Raw genomic sequence first — 21,114 nt, 5'->3', positions numbered from 1 at the left:
CTGCCGAGCAGAGAGCTGATGTGGGGCTTGATCCCAGGACCCTGGGATCATGACCTGAGCAGAAGGCAGAGGCTTAACCCTCTGAGCCACCCAGGCACTCCAAGTGTGAACTTTCTAACATATATTCTGATAACAGGGCTCCAAGGGCTCATTAAAACTTAAAATCTCAACCACGCCACGGGACTTTTTTCCATGAATGGCAGAATACTTGTTTGACCACGCATTCTCAAGCCTCTGTATCTTTTTCTTCCTCCTACTTATCTGATTAACTCTCATTTGTCTTATAAATCTCAGCTGTTTTTCTTTGTCTCCAAGTACAGGAACACAAGTCCTGTGACACTGGTCCTTTTGCATTTACGCTCACCACTCTTACTGTCTGTCTCCACACTGTCCTGTGAGCTGCATCAATATAGGTTTCTGTCTTTTCATCTGAGTGTTCCCAGTGCCTAATAGAAAGCCTGGAGTGCTATAGGTGACTAATGGTTGTTTGCTGAGAATAGAACAAGGTCCTTAAAAAACAGCATAAAATGGGATCAGACTCTGGTGGAGGAGTTAGCTTTAGAGGGAAGTTAAGATTGTCTTTATCTTGAGCGAAGAAAAAGGTGCTTGACAAAAATTAAGAAATCTCAAAGTGGCAGGAAGGGAAATACAGAGAAATCAGGGATGGCCGGGATAAAAAGTAAGTTAATATATGGAAAGTGAGGGCTTTGAGGATGGACTTGGGAACTTGAAGAGAATGGGAAAAGATTCAAAATAGCTGTTAAGATAAATGGGATAGGAATGAGTAAAAAGGTTGACAAACAGTGTTGAGTACCCTGCTGGGGTGGGATCACATATGGCAGAGAATAAATTAATTCTTTTCACTTAGGCAATGCCAATATAGCCTTGAGCATCCACAGTTGAGGGCCAAGAAGCCCTAACCTATTTGATTTATAATTGGACTTTATACTTAAATTATCCAGATTGGCTGCTCAGAGAGTCCAAAAACAATGACTACTAACTACTTTGTATCCCAGCATGTAATGTGGGGCCTTTGTTGAGTTATTAGACGAATAATTTACAGCCTCCCCATTCATATATTTATTTTCTTCCTCAGATGCTTAGTTTTCTTGGTGTTTTTGCTGTCATGGGCCTCTGATAAGAAGAGCTGCGTGGGTGAAAGCTTATCTAAGCTATAAATAAGTAGTGTTTTCATTTTCTTAAACCAGATACTCCCACTGTCCACTTTGTCATCTTTCTCTGCAACCACATTGGCCTATGAAGAAATGGGACAGTGACGTTTATATAAAAATTTTACTAATAATACTTAAGTTCTTTCCTGAAGAATGAAAATACGTCTTAATAAGATATGAAATAATTTATTTGTCTTCAGTACATATTTTCTCACAATAAGAAAATCTGTTATCTACTTTTTTTTTTAAACTTTGAAGTGATCATATTTCTTGACGTTTGTCAAATCCATTACGATTTTAAATGGCAGCCAGTGGTGGGAAAGGCAGCATCTCTGAAGGTGTGGGCTTTGAGTCACCTTCATGAGAATCACCTGGAATGCTTAATAGAAATGCAATTTTCTAGGCCCCAGAACATCTGAATCAGAATCTATGGGGCACCAGGCCAGAAATAAGTATCAAAAGGGGTATGAGTGGTTTTTATCAAACTAAAATCTGGGAAGCAAAGCGGTGGTGGTGAAGAGTTTCAGATCTAGTCAAGCTAATCTGGTTAAAGTTTATCTACCATTTACTAGCTGAATGGCCTTTTTAAAGAAGCCTTTTCCCCTCCGTAAACCTCTTTCCTCCTTGATCAGAAGATAAAATCATTCCTACTCTATAAGGTTGCTTCAAAGGTAAAAATGCAATACTCCAAACCAAGTGCATAGCACAAAGCTTGAAATACATGAAGGTTCGTGGAAGTTATTCCTGGTAACACTGTTACTGGGATATGGGTAGACCATGATTTAAAAAAAAAAAAAAAAAAAAAAAAAAGTTTGGCCATAACGTGAAATACTGCCACTGAATCTTTGGCATTTTCTGCATGTGGACCGGTGGTTTCTCTGGAGTTGAAGGTTTCTTTCTGTCCCAAGAAAGCCGCTGATGGACTGGGTTGGCAGTTGGCCATTGCATGAGGTTTGAAGTGGCATGGATGCCAGTAAGAGGTCTAAGTCCCCCATCTTCTGCATCAACTAGGAAAGTTACAGGCCATCTCCGTTAGGTAAATGATACTGACTTGCAGAGTTTACACATGAAATCTCTTTTCATCAGTCCTTAGGCCCCCAGTGAAGGGTTGCAACAAAGTGCTGTGTCTTGGGATAAATTGTCACCTATCAGACCAAACTGTGCCTCTCCCCCACAGAGGTCCTCTCTCCCTGCTCAGGAATAGTAAGCATGCTTGCGGCCCATTCTCCCCACCATAACCCCTCTGGCACAGAGGGCATTGAGGTGCCTCCGAGCGCAGACCCGCTGTGGGTCAATGCATTTCCACAGCAAAGAGCAGGAGTTTCTGCGAACAGAGTGCCCACAGCAAGTCAGGCAGCGCAGGCGCACCCTGTCTCACGTGCTCATTAACTTGAGGCTTCTAACCAGAGGTCTAAATTCTCGGGACCGTCAGCCCCGATCGTATGAGTTTACCTGACAAAACGAAGATGAGCAAATATGATTTTTATCCAGATTACAAATACAGTAGCAGGTATTAGCCCTCAGGTCGACAGTTTAAAATCAAGTCTTTCATATTCATGACTGATCTAGAGGACACTGCTTCCCTTCTCTACCGCAGTCATGCATCCTGGGTAAGCCATGAAGGCTTTTCCTGAGCAAGTGCGTTCATTGGGTTAGGACCACTTGTAACTGCAGTTGACAATACTTGGTGAATTGTAGCTTAAATAATAAAGGCGCTTAATTGTTTTTGCATAATAAGCAGGAGGTGGCTGTAGGCTTAATAGGCAGCTACCAAAATCTGGGCATGCATGGTTATCCTCCCCGTTTTCTTGGCCCTTCCCTTACTGTCCCCCCAAGACTGTAGCAGCATCAAGGCTGCCAACCAAAGAAAAGGGGTAAAAGCAATATTCTGTGTCCCCTCGAGGCTGCCTTCGAGGAAGGGAATCCCCTTAGCAGACCTCTTACTCTGATTTACAGGACCTTGTCGCAAGCTCATCCACGAATTATTGTAGAGCAATCGTAATTCATTTCCTGAAGCTGAACGAGGGGCCTCTCTTCTGCAACAGCAAGGGAGTACTGCCTTCTGTCTCCTGCTCTACTCCTTGGGACCTCCAGGAGTCCGCCTTTATTCAAAGGCAGACTCCTTAAATGTTAGTTAACTGACATATCTTAGTTAATGAGAATTTTCCAGTATTTTCTTTTTCTCTGAAGTCAGTAGCAAAAAGGCACCATTTCACATGTAGGCTTGTAGGCCACTTGCTGCAGGCTTGTTTTTTGTCAAATAAATGACTCCTGGACCTCAACACAGGTAACATCTCCATTTGCATTATATTTCATTCTAGCATCTTGATTAAAAACATGTTAGCCATGAAGCCCTAATTCATCTTATCAAAGCATTCATTATCCTAAGACATGGGGAGAATTTCTTGCAAAATAAAACGATATTGTTCACTTAGGGAAAACATAGAGCCTGCTGCCGAAATCCATCATTTTTCTATTCTTCCTTTTTCACTTATTAAGTTATGATTCTCTATGTACACAGTACCTTGATTTGTTTAAATTATGGGGATTCTGGGCTGCTTTGTAAATTTCAAGCGTGCATTATGCATGTTTTAATGAAGAATGAACCACGATTCCCGGGGAAAGCTCCGTTCAGCCTTGTCACACTTCCAGATGTGCACCTGGACCTTTCTTCTGTCTCCCATAAAAAGCTGGTGGGTATCTTTCTGAGGGCACCCTGTTAATGAATCCAGATACAGTAAGATGTATATCGTCATTGTGGTAATATGGTAAAATAGCTTAAAAATGGAAAATGAACCGGGAGTCTGGCTGCTGAAATGTGAACACAGTGTTTCTCCTTAATTTGCTGTTGTCTTGGAACCTAGCTGTTTATGCAGTGCTCTCACCTTCTGTTGCTTGTCTAAGTGCCAACTTCTTTCCCAAAGGTGCTCAGTGACTAATGCTTTGGTTACAAGCCAGAATATTTTATAAATGTCTATTTCTAGGCAGCTCTTCCACAAGTCTTAATTAAACTTTAATGTCAAGCTGAAGTTTACTTTTAGAACCTCTTAGGTTCCTTCAGTTGTAACATGATTGCAGAGCAGTGGAGGGAATGTAGGACGCCCGGGTCCTCACACATTTATCTTCTCTCTGCCCTCTGTGCCGCCAAGCAGATGCGTACTTGTGGAACACAAAGGTTTAGGACAGGAGCCTGAGGAAATCACAGGCATTCCCTGAAACGGTGGGAGGAAGAGCGTGAGGTCGCTGAGTCTGCTTCCTCCACCCGGAAAGGGTAGCTTTGGTGTAGGATTACTGTTGTGTTAGTTATTACACATCCTTCCAGAAAAGACCTAACGTTTCACACCGAGGGATCAGAAGCTAGAGATGCTGTGCACCCACTTGGTCTTTGTTCCTTCCTCCTCGATGTCCCCAGTGCCAACCCAGGGATTCTGAGGACCGGGTGGGGCTGGGGGGGCGTGGTTTCTCTGATGCTGCACCTGATGCCATCCCAAATAACAAAGCCTCTATCCATGTCAGAATGATCAGATTTAAAATACAGTGATGTCCCTTTTTGTGCTTATTTTGCAACTAATGATACTTAGGTAGTTCTATGCCAGAGCCAGCAAACTCTTTCCATGAAGGGACAGAGTAAATATTCTAGGCACAGAGGTCTGTCTCCGCCTCTCACCTCTGCCATCACAGTGCCGAAGTCGCCCCAGATGAACAAGCATGGCTGTGTTCCAATAAACCCCAAGGACAAAACCAGGAAGGGGCCCAAATTTGGCCTTTAGACAGCAGATTTTGAGACCCTTGTCTATGTACATTTGCTTTTTACATGACCATTCTGTAGTATGTTTTTATTTTTTGGTATACTAGAGTGCCTTAGAGTTTATTTTGTTATTTATATATAAGTTGTTGGTATAATTTAAGCTGGGTGCCAAAATTTGCCAGATTTAGACATGCTTAGGAGTTAATCCTGGGTTCACAAACCGTAGAGGTCTCCTTCTAAGACAGATAGACTAACCCAACAGAAATACATCTATATGTTCCCCGAAAGACTGTAATAGCTCCGAATTAGAATTGTCAAAATTCCCAATGATTATTGGATAAAGAAAATGTGCTATATTTATAAATGGATACATATATGCCAATGAGGATAAACCACTCACAACTCCATGCATCTGTAGAGTTTAATGTTCTAAACAAAATTTTAAGTACAGAAAGCCTGATAGGTAAAAATTAAATACTCTGTGATTCCACTTATAAGAAATAGAAAAACTGGGCAAAGCCAGTCTATAATAAAATAAAAAAGGAAGATGATGGGTAGAGGAAGGGAGGGGGCGTAAAGGCATTTCTCTCTCGTGCTAGTGATACATTTTCTTGATTTGGGTGTTGCTTTCATTAGTGTATTCAGTTTGTAAAAATTCCCCGAACTGAATTTTAGGATATGTGTGTTTTTCTATATGTGCTATCTTGATAAGTGTAAAATGGAAAGAAAAATCAGGGTAAGAGGGGAAGAATTTTTAGGTATAATTGAACTGTGCAGCTTTTTTGATCTCTGCCATTAGAAGGAGAAGAATGGGGAGAAGCATCTCTAATTTGTTTGCATATTCAGAAGTTCATGAAAATAATTACTTCTCAGAAACTAGATTCTTTCCAGGGGCTCCTGGGTGGCTCAGTCAGTTAAGCATCCAACTTCAGCTCAGGTCATGATCTCAGGGTCCTGGGATTGAGACCCTAATGGAGCCCCACATTGGGCTCTGTGCTCCATGGGGAGTCTGCTTCTCTCTCGTGCTCTCCCTCTCTCCCTCTGCTTCTCCCCTGGCTCATGCACATGCTGTCTGTCTCAAATCTTGGGGGGAAAAAAAAACCTATTTCCAGTATTGATATTGCCATTAATTTATTGGTTAGTTCAATAGCTGTATTGCTACTAAAATGTTATGTTGTGTGATAGGGAATAGATCATATGAATGTAGTAGTGGTAGATGTTTATTTAACGAAACATTTGGAATTTGTATACTGTCATGGGACAGACAAACATGGATATCATTTGGTAGAATTTATAATGAGTTGATGAACTTTCTTTTACAATCTTTTATCCAATAATTTCTTCAGGTTTTCTGATGTTTTTCTTTAGTGTTATCCCACCGTCTTTAATGTTTGATACAGTGACGTGCCACATATATTTTTTGAGCACTGTGTTTGTAGGCTCTGAGAAAACAGTGATAATCATGATCTAGCATCTACTTTCCAGTACTCACTCTAGTGATAATAAAAGCAGACTCTGTGAAAATACTGCCTTAAAGGTGTGCCAGTGTACTGGGAGAGGGAGAAGCTACTTTTGTTAGGGGGAATGCAGTGCTGAGCTCTAGAGGGGGGTGGGGGGACGCAGTGCTGAGCTATAGGGGTTAGCAAAGAGTATCAACGAGAAGAACTTCCGGTAACTATTAACACTTCGTTGAGTTTTGAACAAGAACAAATCAGCCAGAGACACAAAGAAGGGAAAATGTGAAGGAGAGGTAGCTTGAATTAAGACACAGACACAGATGTTTGGATACCTATTTGCAGGTGAGTATGTCTAAAGCAAAGGAATGAGTTGTGCAGTGCAAAGTGAGGCCTCCTGTGCTGTGCTCGTAAGTTAGCCTTCGTCTTGAAGGCACTGGAGCACGTTAAGCAGGCACATGACATTGTCAAGTTTGCTTTCTGGAAAGTGATCCTCTCTGGCAGTGTGAAAATTGGACTGGAGAAGGAGGGCTTGAGAAATCAATTAAGGGTATAATTCATGTTAAGTCATGTTCAGTCATGAAGTTTTCCTACTTTTATATTAAAAAAGAAATTAAATAGTCCTAAAATTAAATAAACCTAAATAACCAGAATGGTAGAAAAGCAAAAAGCAACATGCCCCGCTACCTTCAGGCAAAAGTGGTTCCCTGCCTTGAGTTCCCAGGGCTCCTCATTCACAACTCTTTCCCGGGGATTGGTAATATTTGTTTATATTTGTCTATACCTCTGTCTTTGACAAGCTCTCCAAAGGTCAGGATCTCTTAAACTGCTGTTGTATCCAGGAATGATGAACCTAATAATTATGTAGGGGGTTTCAGTTATAGTCAGTCATTCATGTGTCTTCAAATAATGGCTACAAGCATAAATTTGGAAACCTGTTCTTGAACCCTGTTCTCAGACACACTTTGTTTTAAATCAGTTCACAAATAACCCTTGAATACGGACTCTGTGTTTAGCATTTCTGTTGTTTATTCGGACACTGATCTTCTATACATTGTTGATCAGAATGGTACAGTGTAAGGTTGAGGAAAGCTTCTCAAGACCCAGGAGAGAGGTTACCTTTCTTATTGCCGGGATTAGCCTCACCTGACACTTTCCTCTGGGTCACATCCTTCACTGGCTGAACCAATTTTTCTAAATTTTAAATTCTTCTATAGAACCATTGTGTAAAAGTTTTCTTTGGGCTCTTCTAATTCTCTCATTGATAAAGAGAATGGGCTGTGCAGGCATTTTCCTGGAGACTTTAGAAGATTTTGGCTGTGGTGCTTTGAAGAAGGGCCTTAAACCTCAGGTTCTTTATATATAAACGTGTTATTCTGAGGATTTCATGGGATGTGCATGAGCCAAATTTTCAGCATAGTAATTACTACTTCTGCGGATGGCAGCTGAGACTTCAAGATGCTGAAGCACCTCTTCCCACCTTGGAGGCCTGGGGCCAGAGCCAGAACTGGAAATCCTTACTCGTAGGTGTGGATTTGCAGCAGTCTGCTCTTTCTTTCCAGGTCACAGGATGGCAAAGCATGGCTGCAGTTCTATTTTAAATGTGGTCTAGTTATCGGTAGAGGGGACCAGCCTGCCTTGAGAAATGAATTCTGTTGCAGCAGACTGTAGTGCTGTCCACTTGCTGGAGAGCCGTCCCTCCCGGGGCTGTGCTCATTCCCCCCAAAGGTTGCCTCTGTTTGGGTGGTGGTTCCCTCGGCAGTCTCCTTTTCCCCCGGTCTCCCCATTCCCCCCTTCGGTTTAAGCAGCAGCTCGGTCAAGGTCTTTTCCAAAGTAAAGAAAAGAAACAAAGCTTTGCTTTTAGAAAAATACTGTGCAATACTGAGGGAAAATATGTTAAAGCTCTAGAAGTGAAACAGAAAGGAGTGTAGCTTAATTAGGGCTAATTAAAAAATAACAAACTTCCTGGGTAATAGCTGATTGAATTTATCTGAAACATGAAGAATTGAGTTCTCACATGAACTGGTGTCTACTTATATGGGCTCACCTCCCCCATGTTTTTTTTTCTCCCAAATTAGTATTTTATGATTAGTATAAATGAAGGGATGGGATATTTATTTCCCAAACATTACTTACTTGTTACTAAGCAGTATTAAATATTACTTAATTTTTAGACCACATGAAAATAAGACCTATCTTGCTGTTGGAAGTATGAAGACAGTAATGTTGAATGTGTCCTTGTTTAATGCTGGAGATGATGCGTATGAAACAGCTCTGCACATCACACTCCCTGCCGGCCTTTACTTCATTAAGATTTTAGATCTGGTAAGTATCAAATACCGTAGCATGATACTATATTTCATTTTTTAAAAATATAAATGGTGTAGGGGCACCCAGGTGGCTTATCGGTTAAGCTTCTGCCTTTGGCTCACGTCATGATTTCAGGGTCCTGGTTCCAAGCCGAATGTCCAAGCCCCATGTCCAGGCTCCCTGCTCAGTGGGGAGGCTGCTTCTCCTGCTTCTCCTCCTCTCTGTGCCCCCACCCCGACATGTATGTTCTCTCTCTCTCAAGGAAATAAATTTTTAAAAAAATGTAAACGGTATGATCCATTTCATGGAAGTAAGGCCTAAACATTAGGGTATATACAGACTTACCACTCAAAATTCCATTGATTTTCAGACTTCTTCTTGCTCCTGATCAAAATGATAAGTTCCTTGGTATCTGAGATCGAAAAAGTCCACTTCTGTCTTTTAAATGTTACCACATGAGAGATCCTCTTGTCCCAGCAAGCTGCTTGGGCGCCGCTGCTTCTCTCATTGATGGCACGCTTCTCTGGCACTATGGTGCCGCGCTTTGTGGCTGAGCTCCCTGAACAAGCAATACTGGTCCTCCAAGCAGGTGCCCAGAATTACTGCTCTGCATTTTACGTTCACATCCCTAGTCTTGTTCCCCAAGAACTTCCAACAAATACCATATAGCCAGTGATCCTCCAAAATTCTGAAGTCTTGGTATCAACCAGATCACAGGCAATTTCTCTTTATCTCCAAGAGTTTGAAGCACTTAGAGACCTTTTCTTACCACCGTGCCTCAGTCGTAAACAGTTAAATCTATCAGCAAGGCATTAATAAGGTTGATTTCAGAGAGAAAAGCCTCAGTCACTTTCCCCTTTGGTGCCTATCTTATCCCTTAACAAATTTACACCTCTTTTACCCAGAGACTATCTCTTCAAACCAAGGGCACTTAGGTCTTTGACCTCTCTGGGATATGTTACTCCTTTCTCTAGAACACTAGGAGCCTATTTGCAATAGTATGAGGGGAAAATTTAAAAAATATATATACTTCTGTATATATTATATATATATATATATACATATTTAGTACATCTATTATATATACACATTTATAGTGCATATACATCTATAGTACATAGTGTGTATTTATATGTATACTTCTCTAGTATAGTATAGTATATAGAAACATCAAGATATATATTTCCCTGAATATTTGAATTATATATATATATATTTATATATATAGAATATCCTATTGTGGTGACAGTTACTGTAATTACACACCTTTACCTCATTCTCACATCCCAGACAAAAGAGGATCAATGAAACAGGGACTTTATGAATTACTCGCTTCATGGTTTTTCAAGAACCTGGACCTTGAGTTAAATAAGAAAAACAAACATGGATGAAAGCTACAAGGCCAGGAATTATTCTGTGTATTCTTTGGAGAATTTAAAGGAATATTAAAATATACATCTCTGTGTGTGTGTGTGTGTGTACACACTTATAAATTTTATTTATATTTCTATGTATCCCAAAAGTAAACAGAAAATCGACTTCCAGGAAGGCAAATTCTTCAGGAATGATTTGCTTTTCAAAGACTGTTCCTAAACATATGTTACTTCTCCTTCCCTTCTTACCTAAAGGATTTGTTTCATTTTTCCTTCTAGGAAGAAAAACAAATAAGCTGTGAAGTAACAGACAGCTCTGGCTTAGTCAAACTTGACTGCAGTGTTGGTTACATATATGTTGATCACCTATCAAGGGTAAGCATTTAGCATGTATAGTTTTTGCTTACTAACATGAACATAAAATATTTTTTTTCTGTTTATGCTGCATACAAATATATAATTATTTATTTGCTTAAGGTGAGCAGCTAAGTGATGAAATAAAACTCAAACCCACTGGGCTTAGATCTTTGAGATTGTGTTTATATTCTTGGCAATGTTCACTGTAAAAAAAAAAAAAAAGTGGGGGCACATGTTTGTGTCAAAATGGGCATGTGAATGTGTCGATCAGCATTCTCCTCCCCCGTCTCACCCTCCCCGACACTCCCCCTACCACTCTCCACCCCAGGTGGTCCTATCTGCCAGGCATGTTACCTCTGCTATACAAAAAGGTGTTACTGGCAAGAGTCCTCACTCAAGTTGTTAAAGCATCTCTAATTTTGTCAGTCTGGACCTGCCTGTCTTTCCATTTAGAAGGAGGCTTTGTCTCTGAATGTCACTTGTGGAAACGCCAACAGCTTTCCCCCTTAGCTCACTGCCTGGGGGAGGGATAGCCTGTGCTTCTAGAACATAGTCTCCAATCTGCATTCCACAGAACATCAACATTAAGAAAATTTCAGATGATAAAAAAATAGTTTTTAGATTTTGTTTAAAATGGGCGTTTCCCTCTCTGCGTTTCACAGATAGATGTCAGCTTTCTGCTGGATGTGAGCTCACTCAGCAGAGCGGAAGAGGATCTCAGCCTCACAGTGCACGCCACCTGGTATATTTCACTGTGAAAAAACAACGGGGCTACAGAAGTGGACTCCTGACTTTAGGGTGGGGGCACATAGGGGAACCACGGAGCTGTGATCCATTGTCTGCAGGAGAAAGCTTCTCTTGTGTGATCTAAGAAACGAAAAAATCTCTCACTATCTTTGGAGCAAATTTCTGTCAACCCTGTCCTAAACATTGCTTACCACCACGTCTTTTTTCCCCTACTCCCCAAGCCTCCAAATACATTTGGTATACATGATAGGTGATTAGTCCTCTCTGAAAATGATTTTTATGTTTGGGGGATTCTAACAGGGTGTCTTTTATCTGTTTCTGTAGTGCAAATGAGGGGGAAAGGGAGGACCTGAAGCGGAACAGAGTGACTTTAGCAATACCTCTCAAGTACGAAGTCATGCTAACTGTTCATGGGTAAGTAAATATGGACTCCTCTTGTAAAAGTTGAGAGCCGATTTTAAATTCTGGTGCTTCTTATATTATTGGTCAAAAAATATATTGAAAAATTTTTTAAGGAAAGCTCCTGTGCTGTTGCTATCCCTTAAAAAAAACCTGGTGTCGCATCCTCTTGCTTCGTTCTTCACTAGTCTCTTGCACTCTGTAATCATTACTGAGGCCTCTTTAAGCTAGTACCCGGTTGGGGATTTCTTCCTGGAAAAGCCCCAGAAGCCTCTAGCAGGTCATGTCCAGCCTGTCAGTTGCACACTATAAAGGCCACGGGTGGGGCAGGGGTGGGGTGGGGTGGGGGAATGGCAGTGTGATAATTAGCCTGATAATGCTCAGTGGCTGTGGTGAGAGAGAAGTTCTAGGAAGTGTAAGCCTGGCCCAGTCACCACTCTCCAGAACCCACCTCTCCCTGTGTGGCAAATCGATGGAGATAGGAGAGCACCAAGCTGCAAGGTGTCCCCTGACCACTCACTGACCCATGAATTAGGGAGTTTCTCACCCATGGTCCCAGAGCCAGCATTCACTGGTTCCCCACAATGTTAGTGATTGGGTGGCCCTCCTCAGATTCAAGAAGGAAACATGTAGAAAAGATTTAAGGAGTATTAAGAAAACCCTGACTGATTTTACTGGAAATGATTTAGACTATTAGCCTTTGTTTAAAACAATATTCTTTTAAAAGGATTTTATATATTTGAGAGAAAAAGAAAGCGAGACAGGGAGAAGCCTGGGGCTCGATCCCAGGACCCCAGGATCATGACCTGAGCTGAAGGCAGATGCTTAACTGGCTGAGCCACCTAGGCGCCCCTAAAGCCCTATTTTTAATGGACCAGAAATAGGAGATACCGAACAAATAGACCGATGAGCTTTTCTTGTTGCTCCAAATATAAACCATCCCCAATCATTTTTAACTACTCACAGAGATGGCATATAATTATATAAAAATAAAATGGTGTCTGCATCTGAAAGAACTGAGTATCACGTTTCCAAGGTGAAACAAGCAGGAGAGAGAAAGCCACTCAGGAGGGAAGACCCTGCTGCATCAGTGGGCACCAGAGAAAAGCTGACGCCACGTTTCCTAATTTTGAAACCTCGTTATATTTCCTTTTTGTGATTTTCTCATGATGAGTGTCCTCCACCTCATATTTTGGGCAAGGAATGTTCTGCGAGCATAAAACTGCCTAAATCTACAGTATTTCAATATTTCTGTGTGGCCTGTTGCTCATTTTCATTACTTCACATTAGCTGCCAAATAAAAGCAACTAGTGGAGTTGGGATTCCCCAGACAAATATTTCTTAGAAACCACTACTGACCTCTATGCTAATCACAGGCAAGAGTGACAACCTTGTATTCCTAAGCAAAAAGTTTGCCATACTTACTGGTGTTTGAATTGTTCCCCAGCTTTGGGGTTCATTACAAATAGCCAACAGGAAGTGGATCACAGAAGGACATAATACAAAAATAGGTAAAATCGATGGACTTATAGGAAGATATTGGAGCTATCGGGATAAAGTTAAGAATTTATCTCCTATTTTAAAAAATTGTATGAAACATTTGAGGGCTGACAAAGAAGGAATGGCCAGTGGACTAAACCAGGCAGTGCTGGGAAGACAGGATATTCATGGGAAGAGACATTAACACCCAAGTCAGAGCACACGGCTTTCTGAGTTTATTACATTTCACTAAAATTCATAGCTTCCCAAGAAACCAAAAATATTCCTTGGTGCTTAGAGGCCTCTATAGTCTGGAATATAGTATTAAATAGCATTTTTAAGAGAGATACAATAATCCAGCCTATAGGGAAGGAGTGTGTATAATAGCTCAACAAGTAAGACCAATGAAATTTGAACTTGTTTCTTTCAGATTTGTCAACCCAACTTCATTTGTGTATGGACCAAAGGAAGAAAATGAGCCTGAAATGTGCATGGCAGAGAAAATGAACTTCACTTTCCATGTAAGAAGAGTTGTTTTGATATTCGTAGCAAAGTGAAAGCCTGGTACTGCTCCATTGCTCCCAAGGACATGATAGGCTGAGATGCCAGAGGCTTAGGGCCTGCCCCCCGCCACCGCCCAGCTTTGCCCCCCATGGCTGAGGAGCCCCCCTACGGCTTAGGGGCCCAGTGGTTCCTCCCTCCCCTCTCCTCCTGGGTTAATGCTCCTTGTTTTCCCTTTGCCTTGCCCCTTCACCGAAGCCCTTGATTCCTTACAAATACCACAGGAAGGAGCAAGCACAGGACAGAGGGAACTGCTGAAACAGGCAAAATTACCAGAGGAACCGAATCTGCTAGAGGTGCAGAGATCAGGACAGGCCAAGTGAATGCATCTTTGGGTGCAAATCAGTGAAATCTCTTCTGGGTTCAAGCTTTTATATAAGCACTAACATTACCAGTAAAGGTAGCTCTTACCTCCTCCGCCCATTTAAGGTCGTGGTCAGCTGTTGAGGTCATAAGCATATGACCTGTTACAAGTGATGTCATTTATTAAATTGCTTTTTAAAAATGGGTATCATCATCCAAACATTAATATAAAGGTAATTTTTAAAAAATTTTTACTGCCAAACTGACACTTTTGGGGCATCCTGCGTATGGTAATTGTAGATAATGAATAAAACCACCATATGTTTTGAACCAAAAACAATGCTCCAGTCTTAGAACTATGTAACAATCCACAGAGTGTGAGTGCATCTGACTTTAGGCACATGATGATATTTTTTTGTAAGGCAATGCTTCTGAAAATGTAGGTTTGCGGGGCACCGTGGGTGGTGGTGGTGGTGGGCGGGTGGTGCTATCAGGTAAGCGTCTGACTCTTCTGATCTCGTGGCTGTGAGATCAAGTCCCGTGTCAGGCTCCGTGCTCTGTGTGGAGTCTGCTGAAGATTTTCTCTGCCCCTGCCCCTCCAGCTTGTGCTCCTTCTCTAAAATAAATATATATTTTTTAAAAGGTGAATTAATATGTGGGTCAGAATCACTTGAGGTACTTACACAAAATGCAAATGCCGGGGCCCTGCTCCAGACCCTTACAATGACCTTGGAATCCTGCCGAGTGTGTATACGCAAGTTTTTGTGGTATTAGTGGACATCAGTGTTGAAAAAATACAGCCCTCTGCTTTGAAGTCCCAAGGAGTGCTACTGTCAGAGCCCCGTGGGAGATCAGCTCAGTTTCTGTTATAGTTTATCAGAGCACAGAGTCTAGAAGGTCTAGTCATTAGCTTACAATTCATACAATTTTCAGTAATTTAACCGGAAAGTGTTTTGCACTAAGTTACACTGAACGTACTTTCAGTCTGTAGGCTCAGTGTGTCTGTGCAAACGTGAGGAGGTTCTTAGGAGTCTTGGTGTTATTAGGTGAACCAGGATGAAGGGTATTGAGATTGGACTGATTGATCACTGGCTGGGATGAGGAAGACCCTGTCTAAAGGTCAGGGCAGTACTGGCTTTTCATTGCTGAAACCTCCTTCAGCAACTGCCCTGTTACCCCACAGTCCAGGGACTGTGTCTCCATCAGCCAGGGACACATTCTTCCAGGTCATGTGCTTCCTAAAGATTACTGCAAATGTCGGAGTCACGCTATTTCATTCGGGTATTGTGGCACATCTCTTTTCTGACTTTCTTGGTTTCATAGTTAAGCTCTCAGGAGGCAATTATTTTGAGCCAATTTCCTTCCTCAGAGAGCTGAAATCCCGAAATTTATCAGTAATGAAATATCATCTACCTATGCCTTATTATTAAAAGGCTGTTGTATTTTCTCTGCCCCTTTCTGACTTTCTGCGTGCCCTGGCATTATCGTTACCCTGAACTATGTAACCTATTCTCATTCACTTACTGCGACGAGGAGCATCCTCTCAGCAGAGAGATGCTGTGACACAGAAGAGTTAGAATACCTGAGCTCCTTGTCACTCTGGAGCCATCTGAGGCACATCGTTCACACGCGTCTGAGCCTCTTCTAGAGCTGGAGAATCACATGTCAGCTCACCTCATGGGACAGTTGTGAGGATCACCTGGTTGTGGGTGTTTAGATACATATCGTGCCATACAAATGTATGTTATTGTCTTTTCCTTTGGACTGTTTCTGCAGTAACTAACAGTCTGGACATTTGGCCTAAGCATGTCAAAAGGAGAGGGCTGGAAATAAGGAACAATTCGCACACTTTTTAAAGTTCTGATTATGGATATTCGATCTCCCTTCGCCATGCTGATGCTGACTACAAACCCCCACAGTTGTAAATGTTGCCTGAAACATCCAGGTTCACCCAAAAGCTCGCTGATACCTGTATTTACATTTATGAAAAATAGGTTGTAAAAAAAATTTTCTTCCTTCCCAGGTTATCAACATGGGTCACAGCATGGCTCCAAATGTTAGTGTGGAAATAATGGTACCGAATTCTTTTACCCCCCAAACCGATAAGCTGTTCAACATTTTGGATGTCCAGGTAAAAATGTGTTCCTTCCTTTATTTGAAGTTATGTTGCTAAATGGGTGTATCTCTTATTTGAGTCACGCTTTCAGCTGTGAATGCACCAATTTCTGAGTATACTTCGAATATTATCCATTGGAACTAAAGGGTTACAGAGACCTCTGCTCTTCCGTCTTCAGTGCATTTTCTTTGTGAAATGGGCCTCTGGAAGTAGTTGGTGAAATGCTCTCTAAATCTTGAGTCTGCCATTGAAAACGAGTATTCAGCCATTTTTTAACAGGAATCGATATTTTTATGTTGATGACTGTATCAGAATTGTTTCTTAAATTCCCATGTTCAAGACAAGCAGTCAACAAATAAATCCTTCATTGGGTTTGAGATCTAATTTTAAATTATCTTTCCTGGTTGCTGGGGGGAGGGGGTTTGGGAGAAGGGGGTGGGATTATGGACATTGGGGAGGGTATGTGCTTTGGTGAGTGCTGTGAAGTGTGTAAATCTGGTGATTCACAGACCTGTACCCCTGGGGATAAAAATATATGTTTATAAAAAATAAAAAATAATAATAAAAAAAAATAAAATAAAATAAGGATAATGGCCATGAAATTAAAAAAAAATAAAAAATAAAAAATAAAGTATCTTTCCTGAGTTCCAGAATTAGATGACAGGACATGCTGTTATTATGTGTCACCGTTTTATTTTGTGTCTAAAGCCAAAGAAATGTTAATTCCATGCTAAAGTTCAAATGTCCATTTTTCTCATTGCCTTATTTTCTGTCAAGTTAGGGCCCTGTGCTCACTTGAGCACCTATATCCAACCTAGTTAAAATGTTGCTGGGTTTCTGAGTTTTTGCCATGGAGACTTAATCTTTCCCAAGAAAGTCTGTTCCAAAGTATATTCACAAATTCAGAAATACTTGATGTATTTTAGAAAAGGTAAGCAACTGGAACTTTTAAGAGCATGTAGTTTTTGCAGTTCTCTCCAGTATGAAATAAGATTTTTCTCACTTTCTATCTGTATAGACTACTGCTGGAGAATGCCACTTTAAAAATTATCAAAGAAAGTGTGCATTAGAGCAGGAGAAAGGTTCAATGGAGTTCCTGAAAGACATTTTCAAATTCTTGTCCAAGACTGATAAGAAGCTACTGGTAAGTTTCCATTTTTCTGGTTGCAGAGTTTGCTTTCAACATACAGAACCAAAGCACTTAAAACCAAGAACCAGTGGGTTTGAGCAGTCAGTTCAGTGCAGGAAAGAAACAACCCAAGGTAATACTCTTGCACAAGATGCACACATGATCAGAGAGACCCAGAGTTTATATTTACACACACACACACACACACACACACACACACAGATAGATAGATATGATTTAATTATTAATCTAACCAATGCCTATTTTGTGCCAGCCAAGCCTTGTTCCAGACCCTTTAGGAGGCCAAGATAGAGTATTCAGCTGAGCAGACTTTGTAACATGGGATTAATTTTCATTCCTTTGATTTAGTGAATTTAGGAAAAAGCCAAAAACCCTAAAGAAGTGGTCTTCCATTCAAATGATCCAAGTTTTACAAGGAACATAGAACATGTACCTTAACACAGTTCTGATTAGGAGTCTTTGTTTTAATTCTCAGAACACATGCTTCAGCTCAAATACTTTTTGTTATAATTTATAAAACAAATATTCACATTTTGTTTAAAGCAAAATAATTTTTAAATGCCACTCATGGGAGATGTTTAATTCCATGTAAAATATTTTAGCTACCTATAAAAAATGTTTTAATGTAGCTCTTTTGTATTTTTTTTCAAGTTCTGCATAAAAGATGATCCATATTGTTTAAATTTTTTCTGCCACTTTGGGAAAATGGAAAGTGGAAAAGAAGCCAGTGTTCACATTCAGCTGGAAGGCCGGCCATACCTTTCAGAAATGGTAAGTAAGATAAAATGACAACTTTGAGTTTGTAGATTCTGACAATCATCTTATTTATGTAGGATGGTATGTGAAGAGGCATTCTAGTAATTAAGGTATGAATAGTAAAATTTGGAGTGGAACTCTACAAATGTTTCCATGTATAGTTTCAGCTGCATACACTAAGTGATATGGCTTAAGTAATTAAAGAGAACTAAGACTATAAAATAGACTATGGAATAATTAAGAGGCTTATTTTAGAAAGCATGTCCAACTAATTATAAATTTTGATTAAATCACAGAAATTGGCCACCTATTTTATATAATCTTAAGATTTTTCTTCTAAACTACATTAAATTATGCCTAAATATTTAAGAAGTTAAACTTAAGGCTTTCATAAAATGAAAACATCAAAATTTATCAACAATAAAACACAAACATATGATAACATGAACAGAAACTCTGAAAGGCTGAATAAATAATACATCTTGAACTTCTTCCTAGAAATGAGTACGCAGATTTTGGGGTACCCGGACGGCTCCGTCAGTTAGTTGTCAGGCTCTTTGCGTAGGCTCAGGTCATGATCTCAGGGTCTTGAGATCAAGCCCTGTGTTGAGCTCTGTCCTCGGGGGGAGTCTACTTGAGCATTCTCTCTCTCCCTCTGCCCCTCCCCTGCTCATATTCTCTCTATAAAATGAATCTTATGAAAAAAATTAGAGATAAAACCAATTTTATCTGGAGTTCTGTTCCTCACTTTACCTGATAAATATGGATAAAGTATTTTTGTAGAGGTGTTGTAAAGCATTTAGTGCATGGTATATAGTAAGCCAAAGAAAACAGTAGTTCTATTTTGTTTAAAGATGAATGTTTAAAATTGCTACACAGTGGTCAAGGAGGGGAGGGAGAAAAAGATCCACCAGATACTGAAGTAAGAGATTTCTGCTCTAGTTACAGTTGTGCTAAAAACTAAAACCTGAGACCAGCAACGAGTTACTAAGACTTTTGCAGTTTGCAGCCTCATACCCTTGAGGTCCGGATTTCTCCACATTGGGCACTATTGGCATTTTGGACCAGATAATTCCTTGGTGCCAGGTCCAGTCCTGTGTATTGTAGGATGTTTAACAGCATTACTAGTCTCTATGAACTAGATGCTGACACACCACCTCCCAAGTCCTGACAGTCAAAAATGTCTCCAGAAACTCCTGTCCTCAAGGTGATAAAAGAATCAATCCCTGTTGGAAACCACTGCTTTAACAAAGTGTGTAATTTACTTTCAGCCCTAGAATTCTACAACATTTATATAGTAGTTTTCACTTTTAAAGGTCATAGATCTCTTTAGGAATACTGTTCTACTGCAATGAATGCATATATGAGAAACTCAATTTTACAGGCAATTTTAAGAGGTTATGAGAAACTCAATTTTACATGCAGTTTTAAGATGTTCTCAGAGAATGTGGAGCCCACCCCCGGATTCTTGGCTATGTAGTATATATCTTGGAGTTCATCTACTGATTTTATATTTGAATGTTATAACTACTTGTACCAGATTTTTCTGTTATGGTATTAGATAACTATATGTATTTTATCAGAGCAGCAAGATGACAGCACTGTTCAGGGAAAAAAAATAAAAGCCTAGGTAAAATAAATCTGAAGAAACATTTATTAGGTGAAGAAAGTCTTATTTGGTAAAAGACTCAATTTCTAGGAAACAAAATAGTGCTAACTACCAAATCTTTAAATTATTAAGTATTACAAATATCTGCATCAAGTTGTCTGCAAACTAGTCATGTTTAAAAATTTTGAGAGAGAGAGAGAGAAAGCAGGCAAGAGGGAGAGTGCAGGAGGGGCAGAGGGAGAAGCAGACTCCCCACTGAGCAGGAAGCCTGATGTGGGGCTCGATCCCAGGACCCTGGGGCCATGACCTGAGCCAAAGGCAGGCACTTAACCACCTGAACCACCCAAGTGGCCAAACTCGTTAAGTTTAATAAAAGGATTTCAACAAAATGATGCCCGGAAAAATAATACAATGGCCATGCCTTTGGAAGCGCAGGAAGTGTTGCATTGCAATTTAATACAAATGGTGAAATGAACTGGGGAATATCCATTGTAGAAACCTCAGAGAGTAGGTAAGGATCATGAGAAATTATTAATCTGTCTTCACGAATCAGGCTACAGTGATCTTTCTTTTATTAAACAGGATGAGACTTCGGCCCTCAAGTTTGAAATAAGAGCAACAGCTTTTCCAGAGCCTAATCCAAAAGTTATTGAACTAAACAAAGATGAGACTGTTGCACATGTAAGATTACCATTTTACCTGAAACCCAAGGATTATAAGGAAAAACTATTGATGGAGCTTTCAATCAGGAAACTAGATTGCCTAGATCATGGAGGGCTTGAAATACTGATATTTTCCACAGCTGGTGGGAGGGAACAATGCAGATGGCTTTTTCAGGAGGTGAACTTGGTAGAATTATCTGGATGAAGAAACATGGCACAAGCCAATTCTACTAAATGGTGCCAATGTTCCCTAGGGTTGTTAGAACCAGCAAGAGGAGGAGATGGGAATTGTCCAAAATACTATGGGAATCATGGGTTGGGGAGGGGTGGGAGGTGATTCAGAGGGAATTAAAAGCAAGTTTTTAAACTGGTGGCTCTTTATGTAGGTTCTGCTTGAAGGACTACATCATCAAAGACCCAAACGTCATTTCACAATAGCAATTATTTCAAGTAGCTTGTTCCTTGGACTTATTTTGCTTTTATTGATTTCATATGTTATGTGGAAGGTAAGCCTTTAATAATTATCCACGTTAAACTATTCAGTAATGCTGTTTTTAATTTGTAACGAAGCCCCCTTTGTGACTCCCAAATTATGAAATATTATAGCACTTTTAATGTTAACGTTTTAAATTCCCAAGTGACTATGCAGTACTGATCTCCTGTTTCTCCTAACTTCAGTACCAGTATTCCAACCATGACCCTAGTTTGGAAAGATGTTCTTTAAGAAAGCTCTTAGAAAACATTGCATATTATTCTTAATGTCCATTTTGGAGAGTATGTGTCACCGAGCAGTCCAGTAAAAGTGCTCTTTAACACAATATTTCCCATCTGAATTTTACTACTTGGGATGGTGACTATTCAGGTGTCCAATGAGTGTAATATATTCGCAACTATAGACTAGTGATTATGCAATACTGT

The 21,114-nt window shown here is 40.3% G+C and overlaps 1 protein-coding gene across 5 annotated transcripts in view; it reads left to right on the top strand.

Moving 5' to 3' along the window:
- The window catches only part of ITGA4 (integrin subunit alpha 4), an 80,663-nt gene that overhangs the window by 56,192 nt on the left and 3,357 nt on the right, over window positions 1-21,114 (top strand). For 3 of the 5 annotated variants that reach the window (XR_200669.3, XM_004768948.3, XM_045066709.1), the window contains exons 18-27: window positions 8,549-8,699; window positions 10,337-10,432; window positions 11,077-11,156; window positions 11,486-11,575; window positions 13,470-13,560; window positions 15,927-16,034; window positions 17,038-17,163; window positions 17,821-17,940; window positions 20,117-20,215; window positions 20,583-20,702. Coding sequence is in view for 2 of the 5 variants with exons in the window: in XM_004768948.3 (XP_004769005.2) it covers window positions 8,549-8,699; window positions 10,337-10,432; window positions 11,077-11,156; window positions 11,486-11,575; window positions 13,470-13,560; window positions 15,927-16,034; window positions 17,038-17,163; window positions 17,821-17,940; window positions 20,117-20,215; window positions 20,583-20,702 (1,081 nt within the window). In the remaining 3 variants the exon portion in view is untranslated. Of the gene's footprint in view, window positions 1-8,548; window positions 8,701-10,336; window positions 10,433-11,076; window positions 11,157-11,485; window positions 11,576-13,469; window positions 13,561-15,926; window positions 16,035-17,037; window positions 17,164-17,820; window positions 17,941-20,116; window positions 20,216-20,582; window positions 20,703-21,114 lie in introns of those variants that run through there. The other 2 variants (XR_006602491.1, XR_006602492.1) reach the window with 2 other exon arrangements.

Source organism: Mustela putorius, unplaced genomic scaffold (genome assembly GCF_011764305.1).
Source record: "Mustela putorius furo isolate JIRA1106 unplaced genomic scaffold, ASM1176430v1.1 tig00003869_pilon_pilon_pilon, whole genome shotgun sequence".
In the NCBI taxonomy this organism is placed as follows: domain Eukaryota; kingdom Metazoa; phylum Chordata; class Mammalia; order Carnivora; family Mustelidae; genus Mustela; species Mustela putorius.
Note: the sequence above shows the minus strand (reverse complement) of the source record. Positions and strands in the feature narration are given on the sequence as shown.